At 41.5% G+C, this 27932-nt stretch overlaps 1 protein-coding gene across 6 annotated transcripts in view; it reads left to right on the plus strand.

Moving 5' to 3' along the window:
* Positions 1–8953: 8953 nt before the first annotated feature.
* COBL (cordon-bleu WH2 repeat protein) overlaps positions 8954–27932 on the plus strand; it is a 146357-nt gene continuing 127378 nt past the window's right edge. For 5 of the 6 annotated variants that reach the window (XM_015854337.2, XM_015854336.1, XM_015854330.1 and 2 more), the window contains exons 1-2: positions 9107–9222; positions 9520–9570. In XM_015854337.2, the coding sequence (XP_015709823.1) occupies positions 9122–9222; positions 9520–9570 (152 nt within the window). In that variant the 5' untranslated portion in view covers positions 9107–9121. Of the gene's footprint in view, positions 9072–9106; positions 9223–9519; positions 9571–27932 lie in introns of those variants that run through there. The other variant, XM_032442450.1, reaches the window with a different exon arrangement.

Raw genomic sequence — 27932 nt, forward strand, 5'->3', positions numbered from 1 at the left:
TAATTACTTTAATGCAACATTGCCCTTTTTTCTCCCTGGAATCTCATTGTTTGCTTCCTTTTCCAACTAATGAGATAGACTACGCAGTCAGCATATCCACAGACTAGCCTCCATCCTCCATACAAGTGGTAGCAGGGATGCTGTGGAAAAGAAATGCAGTTATTTAGCTGAAACACTACTCATGTTGTTCAGATGGAGCCCTCCTGTGAAGACTGACTGGCAGTAGCAGGGTCTAAGTACAAATCTATGGGAGTTGCCCCTACAGCAGTGACTTGAGGCTACACTGGGGCAATTGGGAAAATTACACTAAATTAAGTAATTTTTCCCACTGGCAGAAATGAATCAAATGGCTAACAGATTTTTTTCCTTCTTGTTTGGTGAGGTGTTTTTTTTTTTTTGTTTTTTTTTTTGTGGTTTTTTTGTTGTTTTTGTTTTGTTTTTGTTTGTTTTCTACGAGGTAAAAACAAACAAACAAAAAAACCAAGAATTTGACCAGGTAGATAAATGGTAACTTATGTTATAGCTATAGTTCAGCTCTAACACCTCATCATATTTTCCTGTAAGGAAGCAATTTCCAGTCACTTCCCCATCATCAGTGAAAGCTGAGTTTTGTTGGGTGATAAAAATCCATCTCAAATGATGTTCTGCCAGTAGCTTGCCTTCCTGCCAGCCATGCCTCCAGCCCTTCCAAGCCCATGGACACTAGCAAGTAGATCCCTATAAGACAAATAACCATGGCTTATGACTTGTACAGATGTCAGCCATTAGCTGAACTGAAGTGAGTGGGGAATGGACACAGAACTTCAAGAAGACACAGAAATTGTGCTACAGACTGTTTAGTTTTTGTACAGTCTGTAGCAGAACTCGTGACTTCCCTGCTCAATGCTAACCTTGCACTTGCCTACCAGAGGTTGGTCGTTGCCTTTGACTGGGACACCAGTTTCCCCAGATACATTTCAAAAAGCTACAAACAAATTATGAAACTATAAATACTATTAAAGTTTTAAACTTTGTAACTCCATTTCTTCGCAATGCCTCTCAAGCACAGTAACATAATGTACCAAAAACAAAACAAAACATTCAGGGCACATCTATTGCTGCTCTCTGTTCAACTCCCGCTTGCCTCTATGAATGGCAAAAGAGAGCTTCTCTGTTGGGGCTTCTCTCCCCTCAGAATTCAGGGTATGTAGGGAAATTATTTGATTTTTGGGCTAAGTCCAAAATTCAGTCCCTCAGAGGGATCAAACTGAGGATTGTTCTTGCTTTGCTTTCATAATGTCCTTGTACTCTTGCTTACCAGAGCACTGCAAAACTCAATTGCATTTTGTGCTTCCAATTCAAACAAAGGGCAAGTTCTTATCTAATTTCTTGGCTCAACTGTTGGACCCTATTCTTTTTCTCTTGAAAAACCTTTGTTTAGGAATAAGAATTCTGAATCTCAGAGTTCACTTATGAATCCTCAGTTTACCAACAATAAATGCAATGATCTTGCTTGGGTGCACTAATATGCATATCCGAATATGCTCTTGTACGCATCTGGGCACTCAAGACACCACAGGCATTTGGAGTTTCCAAGTGAGGCAGTATGAAGGGAAAAAAAAAAAAAAAAAAAAAAAAAAGGCAAAGGGGGATAAAAGGAAAAAATAAAATTCTGGAATAAGAAAATCATATATATGTATATTTATAAAGATATGTACTTTACAGTCCATTTATAAATGTATAGCCATTAATAGTCTTTATTCATTGATAAGGAATGAGGTATTCATAAAGCATTATTGTAAGAAATGTAATTTACAGCAATCGTTTCAGACAACATATGTAACAGGTAACATCTACATTAGACAACAGTTTGGAAATGTAATTGTCATGTATAAATGAGCCACATATAACTTACTAGACTGAAAAAAACAGAAAATATTTAAATTTGAAACTTGAAATTTAATTTGCAGTGATACCATTGAAATGTCATTCTTTTTCAAATGATTAAAAACACCACATCTTGAGTTGCACAAGTTGTTCTGTTATTTCCCTATACTCTGACACCCAAACATGTCAGTATGAGAAAGCTGTACCTGTGCAGGCACTGGAGACGGACCTGTTGCTTCACTAGGTAACCTGGGAGTTGGCAACAATTCAGCTGAGATTGGGCAACCTGATAGAGAAGGGTTTCAGAACTGAGCTGCAGCAGCTGTGTGGGGGTGCATGAAAACCTTCAGTTTTGATAACCTCTATTTGTAGCTCACAGACCTCTATAGAAACCATGGCCCAGGCCACGAAGGCTGCTGCATAGCTCACAGTGGTCTACTGCTTGTGCACACATAAGGCGTTTTTCTCAAGCAGGTCTTCACTTTGTAAATACTGGGACTGTATGATGTGTTATAAGCAAAGCATATATGATCAGTCAAAATGTTGCTCTTGTTTTTCATCACGTTGCAAGGAAGCTGTGGGCTGTTTTCAGAATATGGTTTGAGTAAAAATTTGCAAAGAGCTACACGCGCACTTTGGTTGATTGTGCTTACTGAAGTCAGATTTGTGACAACTAGATCTTTGAACATCAGTAAGTGCTGTGAAAGCATCCCAATCATTGTGACAGGCACTAATCTAATGCATTTTAAGAGGATTCATAAGTTTGTTTGTCATCTTCTGTTGAAATAAGAAGGTCGCATATAAATTAGTGAGTTTCTTTAATAATTGTTCAGGTTATGAATCAGTATAAGAATTAAATCAATGTATTCCTTTAAGTCTCTATGGATACATGTCTATTTACTAAAAAGAGTGAGTCTACTTCTGTCACATGTGCGCTGTGCTGAAAGCTCTTGCACTGTGTGCAAGACTCTTGTTTTCCACTCTTCTTGTCCCTCTTTGTGGAGGGAGAAGGTGGAGAGCAGGAGGGGTTTGGCTTGCTGCCTGTTCTTCTAGAAGGCAGAGCTGTGCCAGTAGGCTGGACGCTGGGTGCATTGCCAGACTACTGCGGGCAATGCTCTTGCCACAAGGCAGAGCAGAAACCAAATGCAGCTCCTTGCATCACCGTTTGTTTTCTGGGCTGTCCTGCAAGCAATGCGGCAGTGCAATGCCCCACTCACGTGTCTGATTGCAAAAACACAAGAGGCTCTTTAATCTGGTTGTTCCAGTCAGTTGCCATGAATGGTATGCAATTAGATTTATTTATTTATGAATTAGAAGTTTTCCATATTTATTTTTCCGAAGTAAGTCTAAGTAGTTACTTTCTTGATACCCCCAAACCAGAGGTAATTTTCATGCTTTACATTTTCTGGATAACTGCAGATGATTCACCTAAAGAAAGAGAGTGTTGTTTCAGTTTAACTAAGTCATAACTTACATTCGTCTCCTACATTGAGGTTGCAGGGTGAGGAGAACTGACAAACTAGGAGAGGACGGAGAAACAAAAAGTTACCAAAGGTTAATCAACCACCTAATTCAAGGTGCAGGTTATTTAAGGCCCACTGAAGACTTCCCTTGATGTTGGCCTTCATGGGCAAGTGAAAGATAGGTGTCTGTCCAAGTTGATGTAGTTACAGACTGCTCCTGGGTGACTGGAGGTATGATTAAGATATGATTAATTTCACATTCAAGAGGAAGAGAGGAGGAAATGAGAACAAAGGCTGTGTAAAATTCAGTCATTGCTGCTCATGTTTCAAGTGAGGTGAAAAATTTGGAAAAAACAGAGCCAGTTGAAAACTTTGATAATATCACAAGGATATGGATCAGGCCAGTGATGTTCACCTGATAGTTTGTATTTCATCAACTCTTCTTTGCTAACTGGTTTATCCAATCTCTTCCTTGTTTATTCAAAGACTTTTTCTTGTTTCTAATTGTATGTTGCTTTTAGGAGCAGGGTGAGGAAGGTGACCACAACCCTTGCTAAAGAGTAAAGCATTACCTTTTCTTGTGTCTGCAGCTGTCCAGTGACACTGTGGTGAACCAACTGTATACATCACTCAGCCTGACTTCTCCTGGATCTGTACAGTTTGACATCTTTGGAAGACCTCTGTTCTTCCTCTTCTGCCATACCCAGCTAATCTGTATCTTCTGGAAAGAAAGATAAGCAGCAGGATTGGTCTCAAGGTATGTTATAAAAAAAAAGAAAAAGAAAAAAATGATGAGATGAAATGAAATGAGCCTCTGAAATCTATGAAAGTAGAGTTAAAGCTTTGCAGACTTCAGAAAGGAGGGTGGTGGGGAAACCAGCCTCTGCACCAGAGGATGTGCCATGACTTGTTAGTGGCTAAAAAATGTATTGTACATGATGACAATCCAAATATGCTCAGTGAGAATTCCTCAAGGTAAGCTTTTTGTTGTTTACTTCCTTACATTTGTAACCTTGGTATAAAGTGCATATAAGGTCTTATGAATGTCAGTCTTCAGAATTCATCTGCCTTCCTCGGATGCTTTCCTGACAACAGCATCCATTGAAGCTCTATCTTTTAGGGGTCTGATTCTCATATTACTATAATTCAGTGATTTAGAAGTTTGGGGGCACATGTAGCTCCCACATTTAACAGCATTCATCTATTAAGTATACGTTCAGTCTATGGAGAATTCTAGAGATAATATTTCAAAGGGTCCTACTTTTTCTAAAGAATCAAATATAAGTTCAACATAATACTGGTGAACTTAAACATGTCTAAATCTTTGTATGCTTTAAGGTGTTGCTCACCTAAGGCAAACACAAATTAAGTAAAAGTAAATACACCAGCAGACAAAGCTTGCTGCTTTTCTATTTTTGCGTAAGTTCAAACATGTATGTCTCTATCTGTGGCATATGAGCTTTGATTTAAATGCAGAACCAAATCCTGTTTTCATTTTACGCCGCTGTCAATCTGAATTAAGTATCTTAAATGAAACATGCACCAGGTGATGCAAGTGTAAAACGAGAATTACATAGTAATCTTGGAACTCTTCTAGATCCCTGTTGTTTTCTTTATCTATCCTGAAGTTTCAGAGTGAAACCTTGAGATACCAATACTTACTAAAGATTAAAACTTTCTAAATTTCAGAGAAAGACTGCAGTGAAACACCTATGTTTAGAAATAGTGTTAGAAATTTAAACTCAGTCTGTAAGATAAAAGATAGTTGTAGACATTGTTGATAAAGATTATCCTCGTTCAGGGTTTAATATTTATGGAGAGAACTGTGCATGGACATAATTCTTCTGATTATAGCTCGGTTATATTATATACATGAAAACAGAAATAGCCTTCTTGAAATAGAAACTCTGATATTGAATATTCAGTGCAGACATAAGGCACTTGAGAATTGTTTTCTAAAGGCATTTGCTGGCTGATGGGACTAATTTGTTTCAAGCTTAGAAGTGCAGTCCTTGCCTAAAAGTCAGTGTTCCAAAGAAGGCATTCCTCACTGCCTCTATTTACAGTGCAAGCAGTTGTTGCCTACAGGAAGCTAGGCCTGGGAGTGGCACAGGAGTGTTTTGAATGGTGGAGCCATGTGTTGCTGTATGTGCACTGTGCTGCATAAGGGAAACAGGAAACATGCCATGTCAATAGTTGATGCAATGAGTGCTCTCTTTGTTCTTTTTTATTGCATGGGACAATACACAGAACGTCCTTTCTGCCATCTTCTTGTCAGTCCTACCCTGCTGTACTAAAGCGTGGCCTGTCTATACTACAATGACTGGAAAAGTGTCATGCCAAAGTAAAGTGCCATGCTACAATTTTGCTTCTAAACAATCTGCTTTCAGATCCATGGAAGGCTGTTTACACAGAAGGCTAACTGAATTTCCCCTTCTGCTAGTCCTGCTGGGCAGAGCGGTCCAAAAGCTCTACTTCTCTACCAAGAAAATGGAGAGGATGTTTCTAAGCATAGCTCAACATCTTTTAATTACAGAAAGTAGTAGTGTTGGAGGGAGTATTAGTGGCACTGGTATTTGGGAGGCTGTGAGTCTTTTCTGAAATGCCATTCTGACAATTTCAGACACTCCTTGGCTCAATAAACAAAGAACAAAATCCTTGCAGCAAGTAATGGCTGTAGCTGGGTCACGTTGACCAGAACATTAATCAGGATTACCCACCTCAGTACAAGGAAGATACATTTATATCAAGTAGCTAAAGCAGTTTAGTTCACGAGCTGGTAAACATGGCCCAAATATTTTTTTAATCATGTAGTTATGATATGCTCTTAAAGAATAATTTAATATTTTCCCTGGATAATTGCATTGCCTTCCCCTACACTGTTCTCAGATGAGTATCAGTGACGCAACTCCTTGATTTTGGGAAGCATCTTACATTAGTATCTTTCCTAAGAAGGCTCTGACCACAGCTAAGCCTGAGAACATAAGGTCTAAGTCATTTGCTGAGGCCAATATTCTGTGCATGTAAATATCCCTTCATTAAGGCTAGTTTACCTGCAGAGGAAAGCTGGGATTTCGAATCCTAAAAAAGTTCCCCTAACAGGAATGGTAGAAAACAGAGGCTATAGAAGGTTACTTATCCAAAATATACAGAATGAAATGTTGGGAAAAAAGCAACAAAACATAAAATTACTGGGGAAAAGAGAAGAACATTGGATGAATAAGCATGTAATCAATATCCAACCTCTAAAATAAAATCCCCAAAGGGTGAACTACTCATAGATTCAAGGCTGTGTCAGCACACTGTAGAGACATACCAGGCTCTGTCTGAGTTATGCCAGTGTCTGCCGTGTCCACTTTTAGCCATATTTAATATAACTCGCTTTTAATTTCCTGATGGCTGAGTTCACAGAAATTCCTTCTGCTCTATTAACATCACAGTTTTAAGCTGTTTTCTCCTCCAGTGTGTATCACATCCCACGCTCTGTATGCGTGCTCTCTCAAGCAAAAGGACACCCTCTGTCCATAATACTTGCACTGTGTGTGCTGGTGCTCATTCTTCTTGCAGTAATTACCTGATAACTCACTAGAAATACAAATTATCTCAGCCATAGCTCCATAATATTTAATATAACATAGCTATCCATTATCCATGTGCTCTTCTAGATGGCTTGTCACATTTTCACATGATTAGTACTTTTTTGATTCTTTGTGTCTTATTTGGGGTTCTCAAATGACATCACAGTCTTGTTACACCACGTCTTTATAACTGCAAAAGAAAATAAAATCACTGTTCCAAAGTTCCTTGAAGGTTTTCTGAGATTTGCTATGTCGTTCTAGACAGAGCCAAGCACAGTATCCTACTCATAAAGACAGATCTCTCATAAAGACAGGAAAGAATTAAAATTCCCCTTATTTATTTATTTATTTTGAGGAGGGGAGGATGTAAATATGTTCAACCTGACTGATATTTCACTATATTTGCAAGCCTACAGTCCCTATCAGCACCAAAGCCCTCTGCCTAAAACCTGAGCAGAGCTCCCTGATGCAGAGATGACAGTGCATACCAGAAGAACAGCCTTTGCCCTCTTCTGAGGGCTGGGCTGGGTGCCAAGGAGCCTGTGCACCAAAGGCGAGTTCTTACATTGCATTGCAGTGCATGCTCCACAAATCCCCTTAGGCTCTTCCATCATAGGAGTGAACGGTTTTGGACATGGGCAATCTGTGTTACTGCTCCTGGAACTCTGGAGCAGTGTTGAGATGGTGATTTCAGGGATTGATGACAGTCATTCACTGTGCTGTATAAAATAAAGCAAATGTAATAAGCAGATACTATTTTGTTGTTCACTGCTGGGTTGTGGCAGCCTTTATATACTCTAAGAATGTTGTATTATAGGAATTGAAGAGAAAATACTATCAAACAGAAAACATTTAGGCATTGCTGCTAGGGAATAAACTAATGTGAAACAGTGAAGCTATTGGGAAAGGGTGAGAGAAACTGGAACAGGACTGCAGGCGGTGAAGAAGATGGTCAGAGCCCTGCTCTGCAGGACAGCCACAAGGACGTCACACCTTCCTTCAGGTGTAGCACAACACAGTGAGATGCAGGAAGTTCTTGCAGGTTCCTGGAGCAGAACAGCAAAGTTTGCTCTTGAGGTGGGAACATCTTTGGGGTTTGGTAGAGGTTTTGTGTTTGTGCAGCTTTAGCATGTGTTCTAGGGTAAAAATTTAGATTTAGGATTAAAAAGGGGGGGATTAAAAATGTACCAAACGCATGACATACAGTGCTATGAAATTGAGACCCTGTGGTTAAATAGAATCATAGAATCACTGAATGGTTTGAGTTGGAAAGGATCTCAGATCCTCCCAGCCCCAACCCACTGCCATAGGTAGGGCTGCCACCTACTACATCAGGCTGCTCAGGGCTCCATCCAACCAAGGATGGGACATGCACAGCTTCTCTGCGATCACCATTCATTTCTGGTAGTTCTGGTAAGTGAGACTGAATCTGAGAGACCAGTTCCCTTGCAAAATAATGTATGCAAGCCAGCCTGTTTATTCTCATAGGGGTACAAGTGGCTCATTACCATGACACGTGTTTCAAATGACCAGAGACAATTACTGAGCTGTGGTGACTCAGTGAACTTTTACCCATGTTAACAGGGATCCGTAATGCTTTGCTTCTGCAGAATATTGTTTTCATGGCCAGCTGCCTCCCTCAGCATCAAGCCCTCTCTGTATGACAGGGATGGGAAGGAAGAAATAGAAAGCAGTGCTCTCAACTTCTGCTGATCTGCCAGGACCTGAGGAGAATCCTCACACTGTCAAAGGGAGATGGCCAAGGCAGCTCCCCTACCCTCAGCTCTGTGATGGGGTTTCACCCCACTTAGCCTTCCCATTCTGTGCTTTGGCGGTGGCCTGGCCCTTCTGCCACCACAACCCGGAACACAAGGTGAAGCGAACAGAGAGGCTTGGAAGAGAAGCAGAGGAACTCCTGAAATGCCTGCGAGGGGCCAGGGTGCCCAAAGCGAGGCACGTCGGAGAATGAGCACATCCTCCAGTAATATAAGCCCAAGCTAGCTTTCCTTACACGCACAGTGTAACAGTTGCTGTGCCGGGGGACGTGCAGCGCTTCTGACACCGTTGAGACTTTAAGGCACCGCCGACCACGCGGGTTGAGGAGACGGCGAGGGTCCGCCGGGACACCCCGCCGAAGCCTCCATCTCCCGCTGGTGCCCGCACGGTGCGTGGGCGGCGGGGGCGGCCGTGTTTGTGTTTGTCCCGAGCGCTCACATGGAAACGGCTCCGCGTGCGCCCTCGCCCCCGCACGGGCCGGTGAGAGGAGAGCGGGCAGCTGCGGAGCCACCCGCCGCTCCCTCCCCGAGTGCCCGCAGGTAGGAGGGCCTGGCCGACCAGTCACGGCTCGGGCGGCGCGTCCGTGCCGGCCCTGCAGGCGGCCGTCGTTCTCCTTCCCTCCCTCCTTCTCAACGGGCTCCCGCCCCAAGCCGGGAGTGCCGCCCGCCGCGGAGCGGGGAGCGGTAACTTTGCCCTTTCCCCGCCCCGCCAGCGGCTGCGGGAGCGCGGCCGGGCCGGGGGAAAAGCTTTCGGGTGTGGGGAGACAGTGCTCATAGCTGCCCTCTGCTTCCTTCTCCTCTTCGACCTTCGCTTCTCCTGGCGCCGGGACCCTTCAGAACGCCCATGGAGACCCTCGTCCGCCCCACGGCCGGCAAGCCGCCCACCGGGTAAGTCACCCCCGAGCCCCGGCTTCGGTCTCCGAGCGGCCGTCTTCACTGCCGGCAGGTGCCGGGGCCCCGCCGTGCAGCCCGGCCCGGGCACGGGGCGAGGGAGTGGGGCGGCGCTGGGGCCGGGGTGCGGGCTTAGGGCCGCTGGGCCGAGCGGGCGGCCCGAATGGCTGGAGGGAGTGGGAGAGGGTTTGCAGCGGGGCGGGTCGGGGGGTCGACCGGTGGTGAGATCGCTTTGATCGGAGTGGGAGCAAGGCGGGTTTGAGGCTGTGCTGAACGCTCGGTGCAGTTTACTGCTCTGCTTCATGCTGCCCGCTCGCATTGAGGAGGACTGTGGTTGGTTCTGAAGTTTTTTATTTATTTGAAGTTCCATTATTCGTGTCATAAATTCAGTTAAATAAAAAGCAGCGTTAAAGTACGTGCTTGAGGGCTTTTCGTTTTTTAATCTTTGGTTTCCATCGTTTCTTTATTTGATGGGAAGTCTTGTAGTGAGTGACTCAAAATTAGAACAGGGGGCAGTGGGTGAAGAGAAGATGCCAAGATGCTGCAGTAATAGAACTGTGTGTAATGTTTCTTGGACTTGGGAAGTAAGGCTGCTGGCTTCCTCTGTGAGCACTTTGAAGAATAAGAAGCACTCCTCTCTCTGTAATGCTCATTAAAATCTTGTCCTGTTTGCTGGGTATCCAGAGTTTTGTTAGAGTCTGGAATGAAAAAAAACTGCTTGTTTCTGCGTCTCGGAGCTCAGCAATATACTGAATAGAACTCACAGACAGCTAGTTTTGTCTCTGTGAGTGTGGAGCTGGTTCCATGAGCAGATGGTTACTACGTGGATGGCCAGAAGTTGCTGTAAGTGCATTAACTTCGGTTGAAGAACTCCCAGCGTAGCCCAAGGAGCAGAGCCTGTCCTAAGGTTACACTACACTTGGGATATTGCGCAACGATATGCTGGTGGCAAAGCTGTTGTGTACTCAGCGGTAGTCTGCCCTAACTGAGTCTTTTTTAAGTGCTGAAGTGCTCCTGCTTTCCTTGGAAGCTGTAGAATCTCAGCCTGGATGTGCCCATGCTGTCGGCTGCGGATTTCACTGAGCAATACGTAATTCTCTGAATTTCCAGCATCAGTACTGGAAATCAATGGATGTTTGCTCCCTAATTAGGTTTTATTTGTTCCGTGAGGAAATTGGCCAGGAAAGCATTGCAAGAGGATAGCTTCTTCTGTCCTTGTCACTTCCCGCAGGGATCCAGATGTCAGCAGCATCTGTGGAACTTGTCTGGGAACATGGATTTTTAGATGACTGTGGCAGAACTGTGTTCCTTTTGCAGCGGAAGATCTGTGCTACACGTTCCCAGCTTGTTGATTGAGTTAGCAGGCAGTTCTGAAAGTAAGGGGTTAAAATGATCCCAGCTTTATAATTTTTAACAAAATTTAGGCAGAGCTGTTTTGTCTCTATGTAAATCATTAACAGTAATGTTGAGGGTTTTCCTTGTTAAACAGTGTGCTGATTTAATGTATCGTGCAGTAGAGTCCAGCAGCTCCGCTGTGTGCTCTGCACGGATAAACTGGCTGCATGTGTTCATGGCGCAGCTGCTGGGAATTGCACATTTAAAAGTAGGATGCTGATGGGTTTTTGTTTGTTTGCTTTTGTCTTAAATGGCGAAGGAAAAGATGCTGTTTGTGTTGTTGCTGCAGGGTTTTTCCTGTTGCTCTGTTTCAAGAATAACTGTGGACATCAGTCCGAAGAATCTTACTAACGCTAATGGCTAGAAGCTTTATTAAGTCCATAATGCCATGCTTAATTAACATTTATTTTAGGTTATGAATGTGAATTTAAGACACTGAATATGTTTAGGTTAGATATTAGGAGGAAGTTTTTCACTCAGAGGGTGGTGACGCACTGGAACAGGTTGCCCGAGGTGGTTGTGATGCCCCATCCCTGGAGGCATTCAAGGCCAGGCTGGATGTGGCTCTGGGCAGCCTGATCTGGTGGTTGGCAACCCTGCACATAGCAGGGGAGTTGGAACTAGATGATCTTTGAGGTCCTTTTCAACGCAGGCCATTCTATGAATTTATGATTCTACAAATACCAGTACATGGGATTTGCTCTGTAGTGTTGCAATGGGAGCATGACTGGAAGAGGGAAAAAACAGTTGTTGAAAACCTACTGCTTTGGTGTGTGCAGCTGCATTTATTTTGGTGGGGAGAACAGAGAAGAGGCCCCTGAATCTCCTGAATGTCCAACTGGTGACTTTATTGACTGTAGCAAGAAAAAAATGGCATCCATTGATCGTAAGTGACTTAGAGAACTCAACCCTAAAATAGGGACATGCAGGATCAGCTCTTGCATAGGACAGAGCTTTATCCTCTGTGAGTGCAAGCATTGTTGTCTCCCACTTGAGCCCACGGCATATGGGTGCTTCTTTGTGCTGCGATGCTGAGCACAGGGGCTTCCCCTGAAACCTTCAGCATAGGTGGGTGAAATGCCTACATAAAAAGGTGCCCATACAACTTTTTTAGTGTAGGACCTTTACTACTTGTACTGCAAACTCCTTCCCCGTCTCACAGGATCTTATCACAAACAGAGGCACATGCTAACACACCTGCTTTGGAGTGATTTATCTGCTGGACTGATGTGACCATGTAAGTCAGATAAAGGCTGTGAAACAGCAGTGACGTTACATGCTGAACTCGGAAAAGTAAACCCATGGATAAAGTGCGTCACACAGCTGAACTTGCTGAAACCTTCTCCTTTTATTCTAGTCCTTAAGCAAGTTGCTTTATGAAGTCATACATCCACCTTTTTGAAACAATAAAAATTAAAGAAAAAAGTCAGTGTTTAGCATATACTTGTGATTGTTGTGTGGAAAAGCCTGGAGAGAACTACTGTTCTCATAGTGTCTGCATAAATGTCAGCATAAAATAACTTACGCTGTATCATTTCTCACCATCAGATGTTACAACATTTAAGATATATGGAAACAACCATGTAATCAATCTTGAAAATTTCCCATTTTTTTCAACTTAATATTTCACCTACTTTGTATTATGAGAGACATGCATGTAATGTGCAGAACGATGGATGGCAAATGACGATGACTGAATGTCATTTTAGGTAGCATGGTAGAAAAGTAATGTTTGTGAGTTGGCAATCCCTTTGCTGGCAGGCTGCCACTTGTACTTTTGGCGTTATCCTTCATCTTGTGTTGTGGTTTGTACACCTCTCTTGCAGGATTCAGATGGCATTCTTATGAGTACCCACATTGCTGGTACTGCCACCAGTGTTAGCCCTGTCCTCCTCTCACCAGTAATTGGAATTCAGATTACTTCTCGTGTCAGTGGAGACAAAGCACATTAAAAGAATGGTGTAAGACTAACAGAAGAATTGGGCTTGCTAGTATGTAAACTGAAACAGGGCGGGTTTTGCTGTATTTTGCACCAGTGTATGAACATGATTATTGACCTGCAAAGCATAGGCATTTTCAGTCATGACTAATATCTCAGGATTGCTGAAGATAAGTGAGCTAATTGTAAGAATAAGCAACAAGGTGAGATAAAGCAGTGCAGTTCAATCACAACAGCTGTTGTTTCTGAGTTTGGTTTCCCATTTCTTCTTTCTTCATTTGTTTTGTTTGGTTGTTTTTTGTAGTTTTTTTTCTTTCTTCTTAAAGTATTATTTCTGCATTGTCCAGAATATTCAAGATCTGTTTTCACTTTCCCAGTCTCCTAATTGACTCATTATTTTCTTTCGTATGGATATCCTCCGTATTTTTTCATCTTTCTTTTTTATGCCATGGCTTCTGCTATTGGATGGAGTCGGACCTTTCTTGCTATCTTATGTTTCATATGTTCTTCATGTCATTTTTTTCTTGTAATTCCAATTCATTTTTCTGCAGCTTTTGCTTCTGTTACTTTACATCATGGTCATATTTCTTTATAGAAGTACTCAGCAAGGGTAGCACTGCATTTTGATGGGACAGATTTCACTTACTGCCCTATCAGAGCAAGCTGCACCAATCACAGTGACTTTCCAGAGTGCTGCAGTGGATAACATTTGGGAAAAGGGATATGATTACAATTTAGACCATTCTTATATGTACAGTTTTAGATGATATTGCTCACAAAGGGAAAAAGCAACTTCTTAAATAATTTGGAAGTCTGTTTGATAAATATATTGCAGCTTAGTGTGTGGTTAATCCTTTGTGGGTTGTTTGTTTTCTTTGCCTTGCAATGAAGGAATTAGACTTTTCTTGAATATATATACATAGTCTTTAACATCTATTGTGCTTTAAGTATGTATTAAGACTCAATGTCAACGAACTCAAGTTGTTTTAGAAGCATTTATGAAGGCTTCCTAAAAACATTCTTCTAATAAATGGACTTAGGGAGTCCATGCTATACAGGCAGACATGTGACCATGCTTGCATGGCTTGCTTCAAAGCTGCCAGGAGGCCTGTGACAGAGCTGGAGAAACATCTCTCTTCTCCTGAATCCCAATTCAGAGCCTGAACAAGCCTTCCCCTGTGCTTGGCTTTTACCTACTCCCTCAGCATCAGCAAACACTCGATTTTCTGGCAATGGCAATGCTCTGCGTAGTGCAGCTTTTTGTGGTGCTTTGCCATTGTTGTTTCCATAAAATTGACAGCTTTGACTCTTCAATGCTTTTTCTGATAGATTGAAAGGTCTTTAGAAATGTATTTTTGCTTAGTGGGCTAAGCTGGCTCCCGTATTAGAAGCCAGGAATGGAAAAAGGGTTACTATCTCTGTTTCCACCCAAATTTGTGACTTAAAGATCTTTTAGAAGTAGCTGCATTTCTAGATAGTGGGTGTTGCAGCACATACTAATCCTCTTTACGCATAGGGCATTTCCAGAGCTATCAATTGCTCCATGAGCTGGGCTGCTTATCGTTAAATAAGAGATCCTGGGAATAGTGTATTGTTGTCATAGTTTCAGCATTACAATGCCAGCGATGTGCCAAGGAATGAGTCAGAGGTTGAGTGGCAGGGCAGTGCCGGGATAGCTGCTGCAAACAGTGCCCAATGCCTGCTTTTAGAACCTTCAGCCAGAAAGCTTTTCAGTTTCATTATTCCCCGAGCTGAAAAGCTGCATAAGGCACTGGGTTTTGGTGCAGTTGTCATCAGGGATAAGGGGGGAAAAAAGAAAAAGACATCTAAAGTGGTTTTAGTGCGCCTTTATTATTACTATAGTTTTCAGATAAGGGGAGTATATTGGACCAGTAATAATAATAATAATGCTAACTGCTGATCCAGTAAACTGAATGTGGTGTTCAGTTGTGTTTTGTGTGCTCCTTGCAGTGTATTGAATGGGAAGAGTCAGCAGTCTCCTGTCATCATGCCAGTGATGGCACTATACAATTTTCTGTGAGAATCAAAAAGCGATACCACCCCGATGATCTCTGTTTTATTAAAGGCGATTAAGCTGTGCCTAAGTTAGAAGGCAGGTCTGTGGGTTTTTCTGTGTTGTAATGATATATGTAAAATGGCATAGCCTGGTAAGGTGTGATGGAGAGTCTCTCACCTGATAACCATCAGCCAGGCCATTTGTGTACTAGCTTATAGAGAACCACATACAAGGACCTGCATGGGAGGGGTGAAGGTTTATAGTGCTCTAACTGTTGCTGCACAGAATTTGCCTGGACCACTTGAAAGTCCCTTTTGCTTTGAGTAAAAAGCTGAAAATATTTGAGCCTCGTGGAATATTCCCAAAGGTGTCATATTAAAATCGGTTTCTGTTGCAAACCCTAGCAACGATGCCAAAGCCTGAAGAAAGTCTTACTGAACTATTCCAATTTGTGGTGTTAACAGTTAAAATTCCCCTTAGCCAATAAAATAAGCAGATAAGATGCAAAGTCGCACTGCTGGCATGGAGCTTGAGCACAAAAATTACATCTTATGTTATCAGTGTTCTAAATACAGACATACTGTAAAAGTTTAACAGCAAGCACCAGTCCAGAAGCACTCAATCAGATAAGAGTTCCTTCCTATTTTCAGTAAGGACAACTCAACTAACAAGCAGTAACATTCCCCATTCACCATACCTGTTTTCCATCACTGTGTGTTGGGTTGTTTTTTTATGTAAATGCAGCCTGAGCCAATCAGCTGCTACTGAAACACTATCGTTATGTTGAGCCATCAGAGTAGAACTGTTATTTTTCCACAAGTGATAATTAATTATGTTTCTTTCAAGTCCACACAACTACGTAGAGCTTTAAATATTGATGGTTGTTGAGGTGCTTTCTAAATTTCCAAATACTGTTTTAGTAAGCATTTGTGCTTCCATCTATATTAAGATGATATGCTACCTTCTTATATTGGTTGCGTATCATCTTTTGTTTCCTCTGAAAAGGCAATTTTTAGTTTGGGGATAGACTGCTGGTTTTCTCCTCTATACTGGTACTAGCTGGTGATAAAGAGATGGTGTCATGGTGATACAATGAGGAGCTTGGCCTCCAGGGCTTGGCCAAGGTCCTCATCTTGCTGTGTATGGAGAAGCCGCCAGATGTAGGAAGGCCTCAGTCAAAGTCGACTTCTCCAAAGCTGCAAAAAGCTCCATTTTTATATTGTCTACATAACTTTGGCTTTGGACCACACAGTGGGGATGCTGTTGAGTTTGCCCCTGAGGTCTCTTGGGAGCTGTGGTAGCATCCTTCCAACGTAAAAGAGAAAATACCTTTAAAGTAGTAATGTTTCTTCTATTTTTTTAATTATTTTTTTTTGTGTGTGTGTGTGTGTGTATGTGTAGGTTGTGTAGAGTTATTTTAGGATATAATCAGCTTTTTGTTTTGTTTTGTTGGTTTTTTGTTTTTTTTTTTTCCGAGCTCTAGTAGGTTCCAAAAAGATACAAAATACCCCAAGTTATTTTGGGATAAAACAATTTTTTTTTTTTTCATTCTTATTTCAGTGCTTAGGTGACCTTTCCTTCTTTTGTTTTCTTATGAGAGTTGTTTATTATGCTTACTTCTTGTTTGATGTTAATATCTTGCATGTGCAGCAAAAATAACATCTAGACAAATACATAAAGGACAGTAAGCCTGCTCTTACTGCACACAGAACGTGTGTTTTCCATTTTGGTTTTTCCTCAGTTCTATAAGGGCAGTCTCCAAAATCAATCTATAGTTTCAGCTGAATTTGAAGGAAGAAACTTTCCTTTCCTGTGTTCTTCTTATATATTCTTTTGCTGCAGTGTTGTATTTCTGAACTGTGTGACAATGGTTCTGGGCAGTGACAAGAGAATATTTTGGTCTTCTCTTGGTGCCAAGCCTACGCTTTCCAAAGCCTACGCAGATACCAAAGAAATTACTCCTAGTTTCTCAGGGGGACCCATCTCATGTTTCAGGATCAGTGCTGTTTCTCTCTTTGAGGCTGGTCACACTGCTCACGAGGCCTTCTGACGACTGCACTGTGCTGTGCAGACAAATCTCAGTTATAGAGATCTTCTCCTTGAGAAGGATACCAAGCATTGGCTTTTGGCGTAATTAAAATCCTGGAGTGGTGACACCTTCAGGTCTTTCCAACACTGATTCTACAAATTCGCTGCGTACAGTTACAGCAAGGTCAGATCATGTTGCTACATTGTAATCAACGCAATTATTTATTTTGCTTGCCTTTAATTACCTCTGTTTGCCTGCCTGAGCTGAACTTGGAATAATTCGGTCATCTAATAGCATGCAGAAGTAATGCCCTGGTGCCTGATGTCCATAACTGTGTGCCTTTTGCCATGTGTGTTCTTCTTGCTGCCACTTTGTTGCTTCTTGGGGGCTGCTGAATGCTATGGCTCCTTTTCCGGAGGGAGACAGTCTGGGGCTGATTTCCCATCCCAAGCTCTATCTGCAGCCCATGTAGCTGTCCTCCAAAGATGGGCCATGTGCTGCGCATCCCCTAAGGCCAGCTGGGCTGAGTTTAGCCTGGGCATCACTTGACAACTTAATACAGCCTTAAATCAAAGCTTTAATTTAACACTGGAGTGTATTTTTAATTCTATTCTTAAATTAGTAAATTGAAGAACGTCGTTGTCATGTCGAGTCTGTTATTCCTGAGTGTGTATTAATGCATCATTACTTGGTTCTAACCAAACCTGGGTTTTCTATTTTAAGACAGATTTACATGTGATGGATAGAGTCTAGCGTCAGATACAAAATACAAAAGAAATGAAAAAAGACAATAGCTATGCCTTGCCTTTTACATGGGCAATTACAGAACAATAAATTAAGATATTTGTGGATTTTACAAATTACCATGTACTTAGGAGGATAAAAAAAAATAAACCTCACTTCTGCATAATAAATTTAGTTATTTTTTTCTCCATCCCATTCAATTTTTGCAGATTGTACCACCTGTGTAGAACTATTTAGAAAGAGATTCTCTAAGCACAGACCTGGAACTGTATGTTCACGATTAAGCTATATTCTCCTTCCAGCTCTTGCTTGGACTTGTAAGAAACAAGAGAACAGCATCCTGAAAATACAGGTAGTTAATCTGCAACTCTCACGAATCAATCAATCTCACAAGTATGAAGAAAAGCATTAGTCTTCTAAGGAAAATTTATTATACCTTTGGAGAAGAATTCTTCTTTCTGAAGTAGACAAATTATGAAATTATGTATTTTAGAAATAATGACAGATTAGAGACTTTTTTTTTTTTTTTTTTTGGTAGTTCTGTTTTGCAGTAAATAACGAGTGGTTTTAGCACTTGATGAAAGGATGAAGAAGCAAGTTCTTCCTCTGTCCCCACACCCTCTAGCTATATTATTTCTTGTTGTTGCTCTTCATTTTTTTTAAAGAATTGTTTTTTTCTACCATTATATAAAACAAACCAGGGCCTTAAAAATATATATATTAATAATCACTGTATATATCAGTGTAACTTTGCACAAAGAGAGCGGTAGGGGCTGGGCAGAATCAATCCCTGCCTGTAGGTTTTTTGGGCTCTGTTCGGGCAGAGGGAGTGAATCTGCTTTCACCTGCCAGGAAATCAAGCTCATCCACAGCCCTGGTTGATTACTTAATGATATACTGAATAACAGGACTTTGGTCAGCTGCTCTGGATTACCTTGAATGTGTAGGACCAGCTTAGTGGGGAGGAAAGAGGGCACATCCATGTGCTTTTTGGTTCAGGGCACAGAGAACTGAAATCCATGCATCTGCTGCTTTGCCATGGATATGGGAGGACCAGCACAGTGTCACTCTTGCATGTTTGGGTTGGCTATAGATACTCACTGTCCATGCCTCTTTACCAGGGCTTTGCTTTGTAGTTTGTATTTGTTCTCCATTTGTTTTTCTTTATTTGCATGATAATAAACTTCAGAGTACTGTGGTTCCACTAGTACTTTACAGCTAAAGACCTTTTAGACACTAAGGATATGTGGCTGGTATTGAAGATAAAGAGGTCAGTTGTTTCTGTTATTGCTCTTGTTCTTTTTACAGGACTGGGTAGCATTTGCTTTTATTAAAAAAAAAAAAAAAAGCCCTCAGCTTGTCAAGACATTGCACCAGCTGTGTTTGAGATGACTGCTCATCCATATCACTGTTTATTGTTTCTCATTGTGTATTCTCAAATTAGCCGTAGTTATTTTGGAATGATATCTCTTTACATTCAAGCTGTCTAATTCCATACTTCATCCTATTAAAAAATGGGATCCAAGTCTACGGGAAAGTATTTTACAAATACAAAACTGCCTGAAGCGTAAAACCTGTTTGTACAGATACCTTGGGTTTCTTGCCATGAAAAGCACCGTAAATTCCCCATTCTGATTCATTTTCATAAGGAGTTACCTGGAAACAAATACTTTTTGCAGTGCGTTGCAAATTATTTATATTGCTAATTTGCTACCTGAGAATAATTTCTGTTTTGTTTTGTTGTTGTTGTTTGGTTGTATTTTTTTTAAAAAAAACTTGGTGTAGTATTGAACTGATGTAAGTCTTTAATTGCCAATATGTTGCAGTTTAGCTTAGATTTACCTGGGAAGAAATGAACTGTACTGGATACTTTTTGTATGTGTGCAAATGAACTTTTCTACTTTTTGTATGTGTGCAAATGAACTTTTCTTTAAAAGCAATGTATACATGAACAGTTCCTAGTTGATCTTTTCAAATCTATATTCCAAGCTACCGTTATGGTTGGAGGATAAACCACTGCATGTATAAAATACAGAAAGCTGTGCTCATGCAAATAGTCTTTCCCTGCAGAGCTCGGGTGCCAAATGTGAACACTGGGCAGCATGCAATGTCTGCATGGTTAGGCAGCCTGTGCACGCCAGCCCCTGATGCAGACAGGCCATGCAGAGAGACCCAAATACTTCAGAAGGGGCAGTACATTCTATTGCTCTTCTTTTGTGGGCTGTCTTTCCTACTTCAGCCTTCTGATTAATCTTGGAGGAATTATCTGGGTTCTTAATCCTGAGCACATAGGAAAAGACATGTCAATAGCATGGGGGCTCTAAATTTCTCTTCCCAGCTTGGTCAGGAAGGGCTAGGCAGATACTTGGAAAAACATGGGGAAGCTCAAATTGCAAACAAACCCCACATGCTCTGTTTAGCACCTGGCTGTACGTGTGCAACAGTATTCAAATATCTATAAATCTTTCATTAGCATTATTTAGATTAAGACAAAACCCCAAATCAGCAACAGGGAGTTTCCTGTATAAAATTGCTTTCACCAAGCATTATTTGAAGTTGAAACCTTAAAACTGTCTAGACTTTTCTTAGTTTTCTATGCTACTTTTTCACTGAAGGTACCACAACTCCGTAGTGGAAAGAAAACCAGTAAGTCTAATGGTGATCGTATTGATCACCGTTACCATATTGATGCAGCTGAGAGTAAAAATAGTATTATTTTCTGTCAGCCAGATAAATGTTTGTATAAAACACAAGGATCTTGGTGATCTGAATGGAATGAAGACTTCATGAATCTGTAGTGCTTGTGATTTGTACCGTAATGAAAATGCCTCTATTCTTGATTAAGTTAAACAGCCATAGAGAGATTCACATTTTTGGGAAGTGGATGATTTCTCTCGTCTGGGCTACTTCGTGTGTTGCTGGTGAGTAGTATACATATAGCTAGTGGGTATTGGTTTGAGGAAGAATAAGAATATGTAGGTGCTTCATGTGCAGTGTGCAACTGGTCTCTGTGAGATTTTGTGCAATGGCACAAAAGTGAGCGAGTGGCTGGTATTGAGCTGACTTCTGCTCTTAGAAGGAAGTGTATTCTTTGATCTTACAGCTTTGGTTGGCTCTTTGGAAATTTAAATGAAAGCGTGTAACTCTTTTAGGATTATTTGAAAACTTCAGCTTATCTCTGAATAATTAATTCTGTTTGTTTCACATGGAGCTGCAGATAAACTATGAAACTCTGGATAGTATGTGTTGAAAAATGCTGAAAGGAAATGCTTTGGTGGAGAACTTTGCCTCCAGAGTCACCATGTCTACGAAATGGTGTGGCTGTTTTGGTCCTTCTGGAATTGGTCTTTGGACCATTTATATCTGACAAGTGCAGAGTCCTAGATGGAGTCATGAGGATGACAGTCTGAAAAACTGTGCAAGGTATAGATTGTAAAATTTGCTGTTCTTGAGGAAATTGTTTTCTGATGAAGTTCCAGTTATGTGGAGAGAAGAGCAATACTATGAGTTGAAACAAAATTTGGGTGGTGGTTTGTGTTCCTCAAAAAGCATGTGGAAGGAAAGGGCCAAGGGATACATACTTCACTTTTACTACTGCTTGATAGAGTGCAGCAATATAGACATTTGATACAGTCTCCCAAATCACCTGAAATTCTGCATAGCCTTGTGTATGAGACAAGACTGACTTCTGTGTGGTCAGTGTCTTGGGTAGGGCAGGGCCACTGATGTGTGCAGGTTTCAGCAGTTGGTGGAGTTTAGGTGTTTGTGGTTTTAAGAACAAATGGAGAAAAAACTTGAAGAAAACTTTCTTTCCCTTCATGGTGAAGTTTATTCTTTCTAGCTTCTTTTGAAAATTCTCTTGCAAGTTTTTAATTTGGATGTTTGAGTAGAAATGCATCCTTGAATTGACAGCTGGAGTAAAGTTACTGCTGCTCAGGCGCCAGGGTTTAGAGGAGCTGGAAGGACCCCCCCACTGTCCCTGCTTTTCTTCTGGCTGATTTTGTTTGCTCCTTGGTCCTTCATGTCCCCTCAGCAAATCACCACTTGTAGCAGGGCTGCCACTCAGGTGGTGATTTGTCTAGCTGTTGGTGGCCCAAATGGCTTGAAGCCTGCTGGCATAAGGCTGAGAGGTATCACAGCCTGCAGGAGCTATGAGAGCCCAGCTGGGCATACAGTGAGGGTACAGAACCACAATCATTAACGTCAGAAGAGACCTCAAAGATAATTTAGTCCAGCTGTCAACCCATCACCACCATATCCACTAAACCATGTCCCTAAGTGCGCTGCTGTATGAATCTCTTTTCTTAAACTACTTCTTGTCCTCTTTTCTGACATTTTTCAGGCCTCCATGCTGATCAAGTTGCACCAGGGGAGGCTTAGGTTGGATATCAGGAAAAACTTCTTTACGTAAAGGGTTGTTAGCACTGGAATAGGCTCCCCAGGGAGGTGGTTGAGTCACCATCTCTGAATGTGTTTAAAATCTGTTTGGATGTGGTGCTCAGGGACATGATTTAGCAGAGGGTTGTTAGGGTAGTATGGTCGTGTCGTGGTTGGACTTGATGATCTTTAAGGTCTTTTCCAACCTGAGTGATTCTATCTTGAGATTCATGCCCTGAAGTAAAAGAGGGGGAAAAATGTGTTCACATGTAGTCTGCTTCCAGTTCTTTTAAAGCTAAAACAACCTGGGTGTATTTTGATACGCACCTTTGCAATTACATAAAGTTGATAACAAGCCATATGGCTTCTGGCTGCAGATCTAAATATTGGCATCAACTCATTTATTATGTCTGAGTATGCCTCTGTGTTTGAATCAGCCTGTAATTCATAATGTGCTGTCATTATTATAGCTTGCGTAAATACATATATTCTACTAGAATAGTATTTCAGTTAAAGTGAGAGAACTGTCTGGCTAATAATGCACTTATTTTTTATTGTGAGAAATATTTTTATTTTTAAGCAGCATTCTTCATTGCATTAATTTCTTTGCCACTCAGTGGTTCTCTGTCTATGTGTGTATTCGATAAGTAGAGTTACGGTGGTTTAGTACTTCAGAATGTTATTATCACAAAACCTAACAATCTAAACAAGAGAATGTTGTGTAACTTTGAGACTATTATATAAGCCGTGTAGTTCAGTTCTAGTTGTGAAATGAAGACACAGAGCGTACAAAGAGTAGGGATCTTTTCATCTACAGCGCAGGCTTAGTCTGAAGTGAAAGCGCGGAGCTTTTCTGGTGGCAGATTCATTTCTAGATGAGTTTAAAGTAAAGCTTCAATATCTGAATCCAGATCTAACAGAAATATACTTGTAGTAACAGGAGGTTTTTCACTTCATACAGTAAATATATGTAGCATATCTTGCATGCCTTGGTTTCATATTAAAGAAACTCTGCTTCAAATAAGCGGCAGCAAATTGCTTTTTTGAGAAAGGGTGGGGGAGAAGAAATATCTTTTTTCACTAGATTAAGTTGCAATATAAAAAGTTTTTTCCTCTGGACTTTCTTGGAGTGGCTAAATCAAGAAGGTGCTGTCTTGAAAGGTTTTTGTTTGTTTGTTTGTTTGTTTTATTATTACTTTTGACTGGGTTTTATTTACCTTCTTAATCTGAAGCGTGCCGCTGCCTTACTGTGTGAAGTTGCTGGCTGTTTCTAAATATACCCCTGTATTTCAGAGAGGCAAAGCCGTGCGTGAGTACTACCCATTCAGAGCAGGCTGCTGGGGCAGGGAGGTACCCACTGGTAACCTGAGAATACGAGCAGATGCTAAATTAGCAGCTGGATCGTTAGTAACGTGTCTGCAAATGTCTGCTGGGAAATGATCTTCCTGGGACTTATGTGGCGTGGGTGTGCGGGCTGCTCGGAGCCCAGAGAGGAGCTGCACAGTGCCTGTGCTCAGATCATGGGGTGGAGGAGGGTTGCTTGTCCTGCTTTCGTTGAAAGGACAAGCTTGTGGTTGGGCTGACTTCTTTATTTAGGCATGGAATCATGAGAGTTTTCAGCGACTGCAAATGCAAGGAGATTGCCAGCTGCATTTTAGTTGCAAATCAAGTAGAAAATATGAAAAGATTCACGGAAAAATACACAGTGTTAAAAGGGTGCCTTTAGTAATCCAGCTTTATCCCAACTTTATACTGAAAACTGGCATATTTTGTCTCTCCTTAAGCTAATTATTATATGAATGTATGCATATATCTTACTATTTCTCCATGCATAAACAGGTACAAAAATGACACAGAATGATAATAGTACATGCATTCTGCTGCCCAAGTTTATGCAGAAAGGCGTTGTGATCTGCCTAATGCAGCTGTAGCTGCTGTGGAGTTGCACTCAATGGGTTGAGCTCATCTTGTTCTGACTGGGATTTTTGAAAGAACAAAGCCAAGTGAACCCCCGTCAAGTTAAGCACACACACACAAGTGTGGTTTAATGTACCAAAGTGCTGTGTTCTGGTCAGCTCACCTGCTCTGCTATTTCAGCTCCAGTGTTGAGTGAAGGTCAGGAGAGAGGGTTCAGGCTTAGAGGCTGGCAGGGAGGTTTCCAGTGACAGTGTCAGGAAAAGCCCCACAAGCTGTAAAGACTACTCTGATGGGAGCCCTCTTGTGTGACCTAAGCCACACAGGTGTTTCAGGGGGCTGGAGCTTCATTCAAGACATTTCTGTTCTGGAGAAGATGAGGAAGAAGCTCTCAACTCTTTCTGTGTTACACAGTAGAATATTTTTTTGTGTGAAGAACATGGGGTGTTACTTGATTCCAGGTACATGACTGGGAGTGATTTTTTTATGGCAAGTGGAAAAGAAAAATGTTACTCTCTGGTAGCTCTTCTACTGGGAGATTAAGGAGTGTGATTATTTAATTCCCCTTTGGAGAGAGATTGTGTTTCCATCTTTGTACGCATGTCTGCAAGTTAGCCTTAATGGAAAAAAAGAGTAGCTTGGTGTAAATCCTCAAGACAATACTCCCATTCTGATAGGGATTCAAAACGTTCTGCTGGCAGAGCTGCTGAACTGCATGAATGAGCTGTTGTGCAGCAGGTGGGATGAAGAAGAGAGGTGGCTGGCAGTTCCTAGTGATAGCCAAAAGCAGCTACAAGCCTCTCGCCCCCCCAAGTATATATATTCTTTAAAGAAATGAGTATCTCATACAGAGATTTACCAGGATTGTTTTTCTAAATGACAGTTCCACATGTCTTTGTTTTTTTATATACGTACTCTTTGGCTTTAAGTCTGCCTATGCATTGCTCTCTGTAAAAATCCTTTAAATTATTACTCCGATACAGAATTAATGCAGCATTGACAGCTGTCTTCTGTCCTGTTTTGAAGATTTTGGGTGGTATCTTATGTTATTATTTCCAATTCTTAACATCAAGCTTAAGTATGAAATTGGGCTGTCTGGTCTCTGTGTGTATATTTACATTACAGAAGTTTGTTTCATGCTGCTTGCTTTCCTGAGGATGACAGATGGCTAATATACCTTAAGGATTCTTGAACTAAAATCATTTTCCTCACAAGCTAAACTAGATATTCGGGACCGGAGTTTGTGTTTGGTCAGATGAAGTTGATCTCTTTTGCACAAGTGTGTGAGCTACCAAATTTCACATGTGATTTGGGATGGCGATAGCAAAGCTCAAGCCTATCCTCATGGAGTTTTGTGGCAGAGTGCTGTCCATTGCATGCGTAGAGAAGAAGCCAACCTTGAGATTAAATTTGCACGTTGTATATGAGAATACATCAGGAGTGTTTCAGTGGAAACTGGTGATTTGTGAGGCTGCAACTGCTGTTTTGCAAGTGATGCAAGTCTTAAACCTGTTTGGGCTATACAGCATTTTAATAAGGGGATTATTTAAAAAAAAAAAAAAAAAAGCTATTAACACAGAAATAATTTTATAATTTAAATTTATCATAGTTAATCAACTCCTTGGGGATTGTGGGAGCTAATCCGGAAGGACTATCCCTTCAGTCTGAGGCTGTGGACTTCAGCCCTTGGCTCTGTCCGCATTCAAGAGTGGTAAGATTGGCTGAGGAGTTTGTAGAGTAGACCTCATGAGACTGTGCAGACAGAGCCTCAGCAGCGCCTGAGGTTACACTGTTTACCCAGGTGTATACCTCCTTACTCTGTCAAATTCAGTATGATTTGAAGCTTTGGTTAAAGGAGATGCTGTGAGGAGCTTTCTGTCAAGAAAGGGGTGCTATATCACAGCTTGCTTCGTCACAGAATCCCATTTCTGAGCAGCCCAGTGTCATGCTGCTTGGGGACACTGCTGGTTAACAGCGTAGCTCGGGAGCTGTGAGGCCAAGCTACAATATAATAGCAACAAACAAACTGCGTCCCTGTCTGACACTCCCAGCAGAAAAGAGGAAGAGTCTCTCACAGTGCATTTGTTTTGTTTTATTTATTCCTTTTGTTACAATACTGTATTTAGACCCTGCTGATGCAGTAGGCATCTGTAACAGAGTGAAGGTACTTTTTGTTTGTTTTCACTAATGCAAATTGCAGCGGAATTTTCCAGTTGATCCAGCTGTTGGAAAATACAATGTAAGGATCCAGAGTCGTCATGGTTTTTGAATCCTTGTTAATGGAAGCATTGTAGACTGAGGTACAGTCTCAGAACACCTGGGAGGGCTTAAGCCAGCTTTGAGTTATGCAATTCTGTTCTGGTTTTCTTGGTGTGGGAAAAGGAGCAAGGGGATAATGAGGAGGAGTATTCAGAAATGCACTTTAATAGGTGCTACAGGCTCCTGATTGGCATGGGAGTCTCTGCAGATGTTCTGTACCTAAAGGTGGTATGCCTGCTGCACTACATGCTTCACCACCAGTCCAGTGTGATTCAGGATCCCTGATACCCCGAAACGTTTTAAATGCTTTCATGTCTGCCTTGTCTAACGTGTTTCTCCAGCTGGTAGCTCCCCTTAAGCCTCCATCCCCACTTTTTGCTGGGCTGAATTGCTGGCACATGCTATCCTTCCACAGCCACTGCTTCTGATCCATTGCTTTAGAGAGAAAACTTCATGCCGGCCCAAAACCACTTGGCAAGGCTACTTGCCCTTCTGTATTCGGCAGTCAGGTGTAAATAATCTGCTGCTGTGTGCTGGGTTATTCTTGGCCAAGGTATTTCTAAGATAACACAGGTGTTGCCGCACATGAACTGCCTTCAGAGAGGAGGGCATGAGCAGGCAGGAGCAAGGCATAAGGGAAACATCTTGTGCATTTTTGCCGTGCTGTGATGCCACAAAACCAACTCAGAATGGAAATCAGCTTGCAGAGAGATTGCTTCACGCTGTGTAAACTGAGGCTTGGCTCTAGCAGTGAATGTTTTTCCTGTATTTTTCTCCTTTTTTTTCCTGTTATTTTATTTTTTTTGAGTGGGAGGGGGAAGCATCCTTTTCCTTTCATGACTTCGTTGGCTGCAGACAGACAAGCTGTTGTCATTTATCAAAGATTTGTTGATGGTCAGCTACAAATATAAATCCAGCATCAAGAAAAAAAAAAAAGGGTGGGGGGAGGGCGCTCCAGTCCCATGTAGGAAGTGGTTTCTCTTTCATTTCCCTAGGAGAATGAATGAAGGAGATGTGATACTTCAGCAGCTGAAATTAAGCTGCTGTGTGGAGTGATTTAAGGCAAAATTCTCCCCTGATAGATTTATGTAGTGTACTGCAGGTACACGAAAATAAAAATAACATTATAAGAAAAGTGGCATAAATGTTTCATCTCATTTTCTTGAGTTACTTTAGTAAAGACAAGTAGCTTAACTGCCTGGATGTTATATTTGAAGAAACATATACTGAGATATACTCAAGATGATAGAAAGGAGCCTGTCCTATTTTTTCACCTCCTATTAAGTTGTGATTTTCAACTTTCAGATTCATACCAGTTACTGTACTGAGCAGCCCCTGACAGGCAGGTAGATGCAGATGTTAACTCAAAGGCTGGTGTTGAAATAGAATGGTGAGAGCAAAAAGGTTATTCAAAAATATAAGCTGCTGCTTATAATAACTCATGTACTCTGTTAGCTCCTCAAAATACATAGGATTTGGCTTTTACTGGAGAGGCTGTTGAAAGCAGTGACTTGACAGTGTAGTTTCCAGTCTTGATCTGAGTAGAGGCGAAAGTACAAGGATAGTTTTTACAGGGTGTCCTTTCTTAATGTCAACTTTTGGACACAAACTTCAGGAGCATTTCTAAATTGGATTGTGTACTGTATTTAGCCTGGGACTAGACTGGTAATGGGAAGGAATGTGGA

Source organism: Coturnix japonica, chromosome 2 (assembly GCF_001577835.2).
Source record: "Coturnix japonica isolate 7356 chromosome 2, Coturnix japonica 2.1, whole genome shotgun sequence".
In the NCBI taxonomy this organism is placed as follows: Eukaryota; Metazoa; Chordata; class Aves; order Galliformes; family Phasianidae; genus Coturnix; species Coturnix japonica.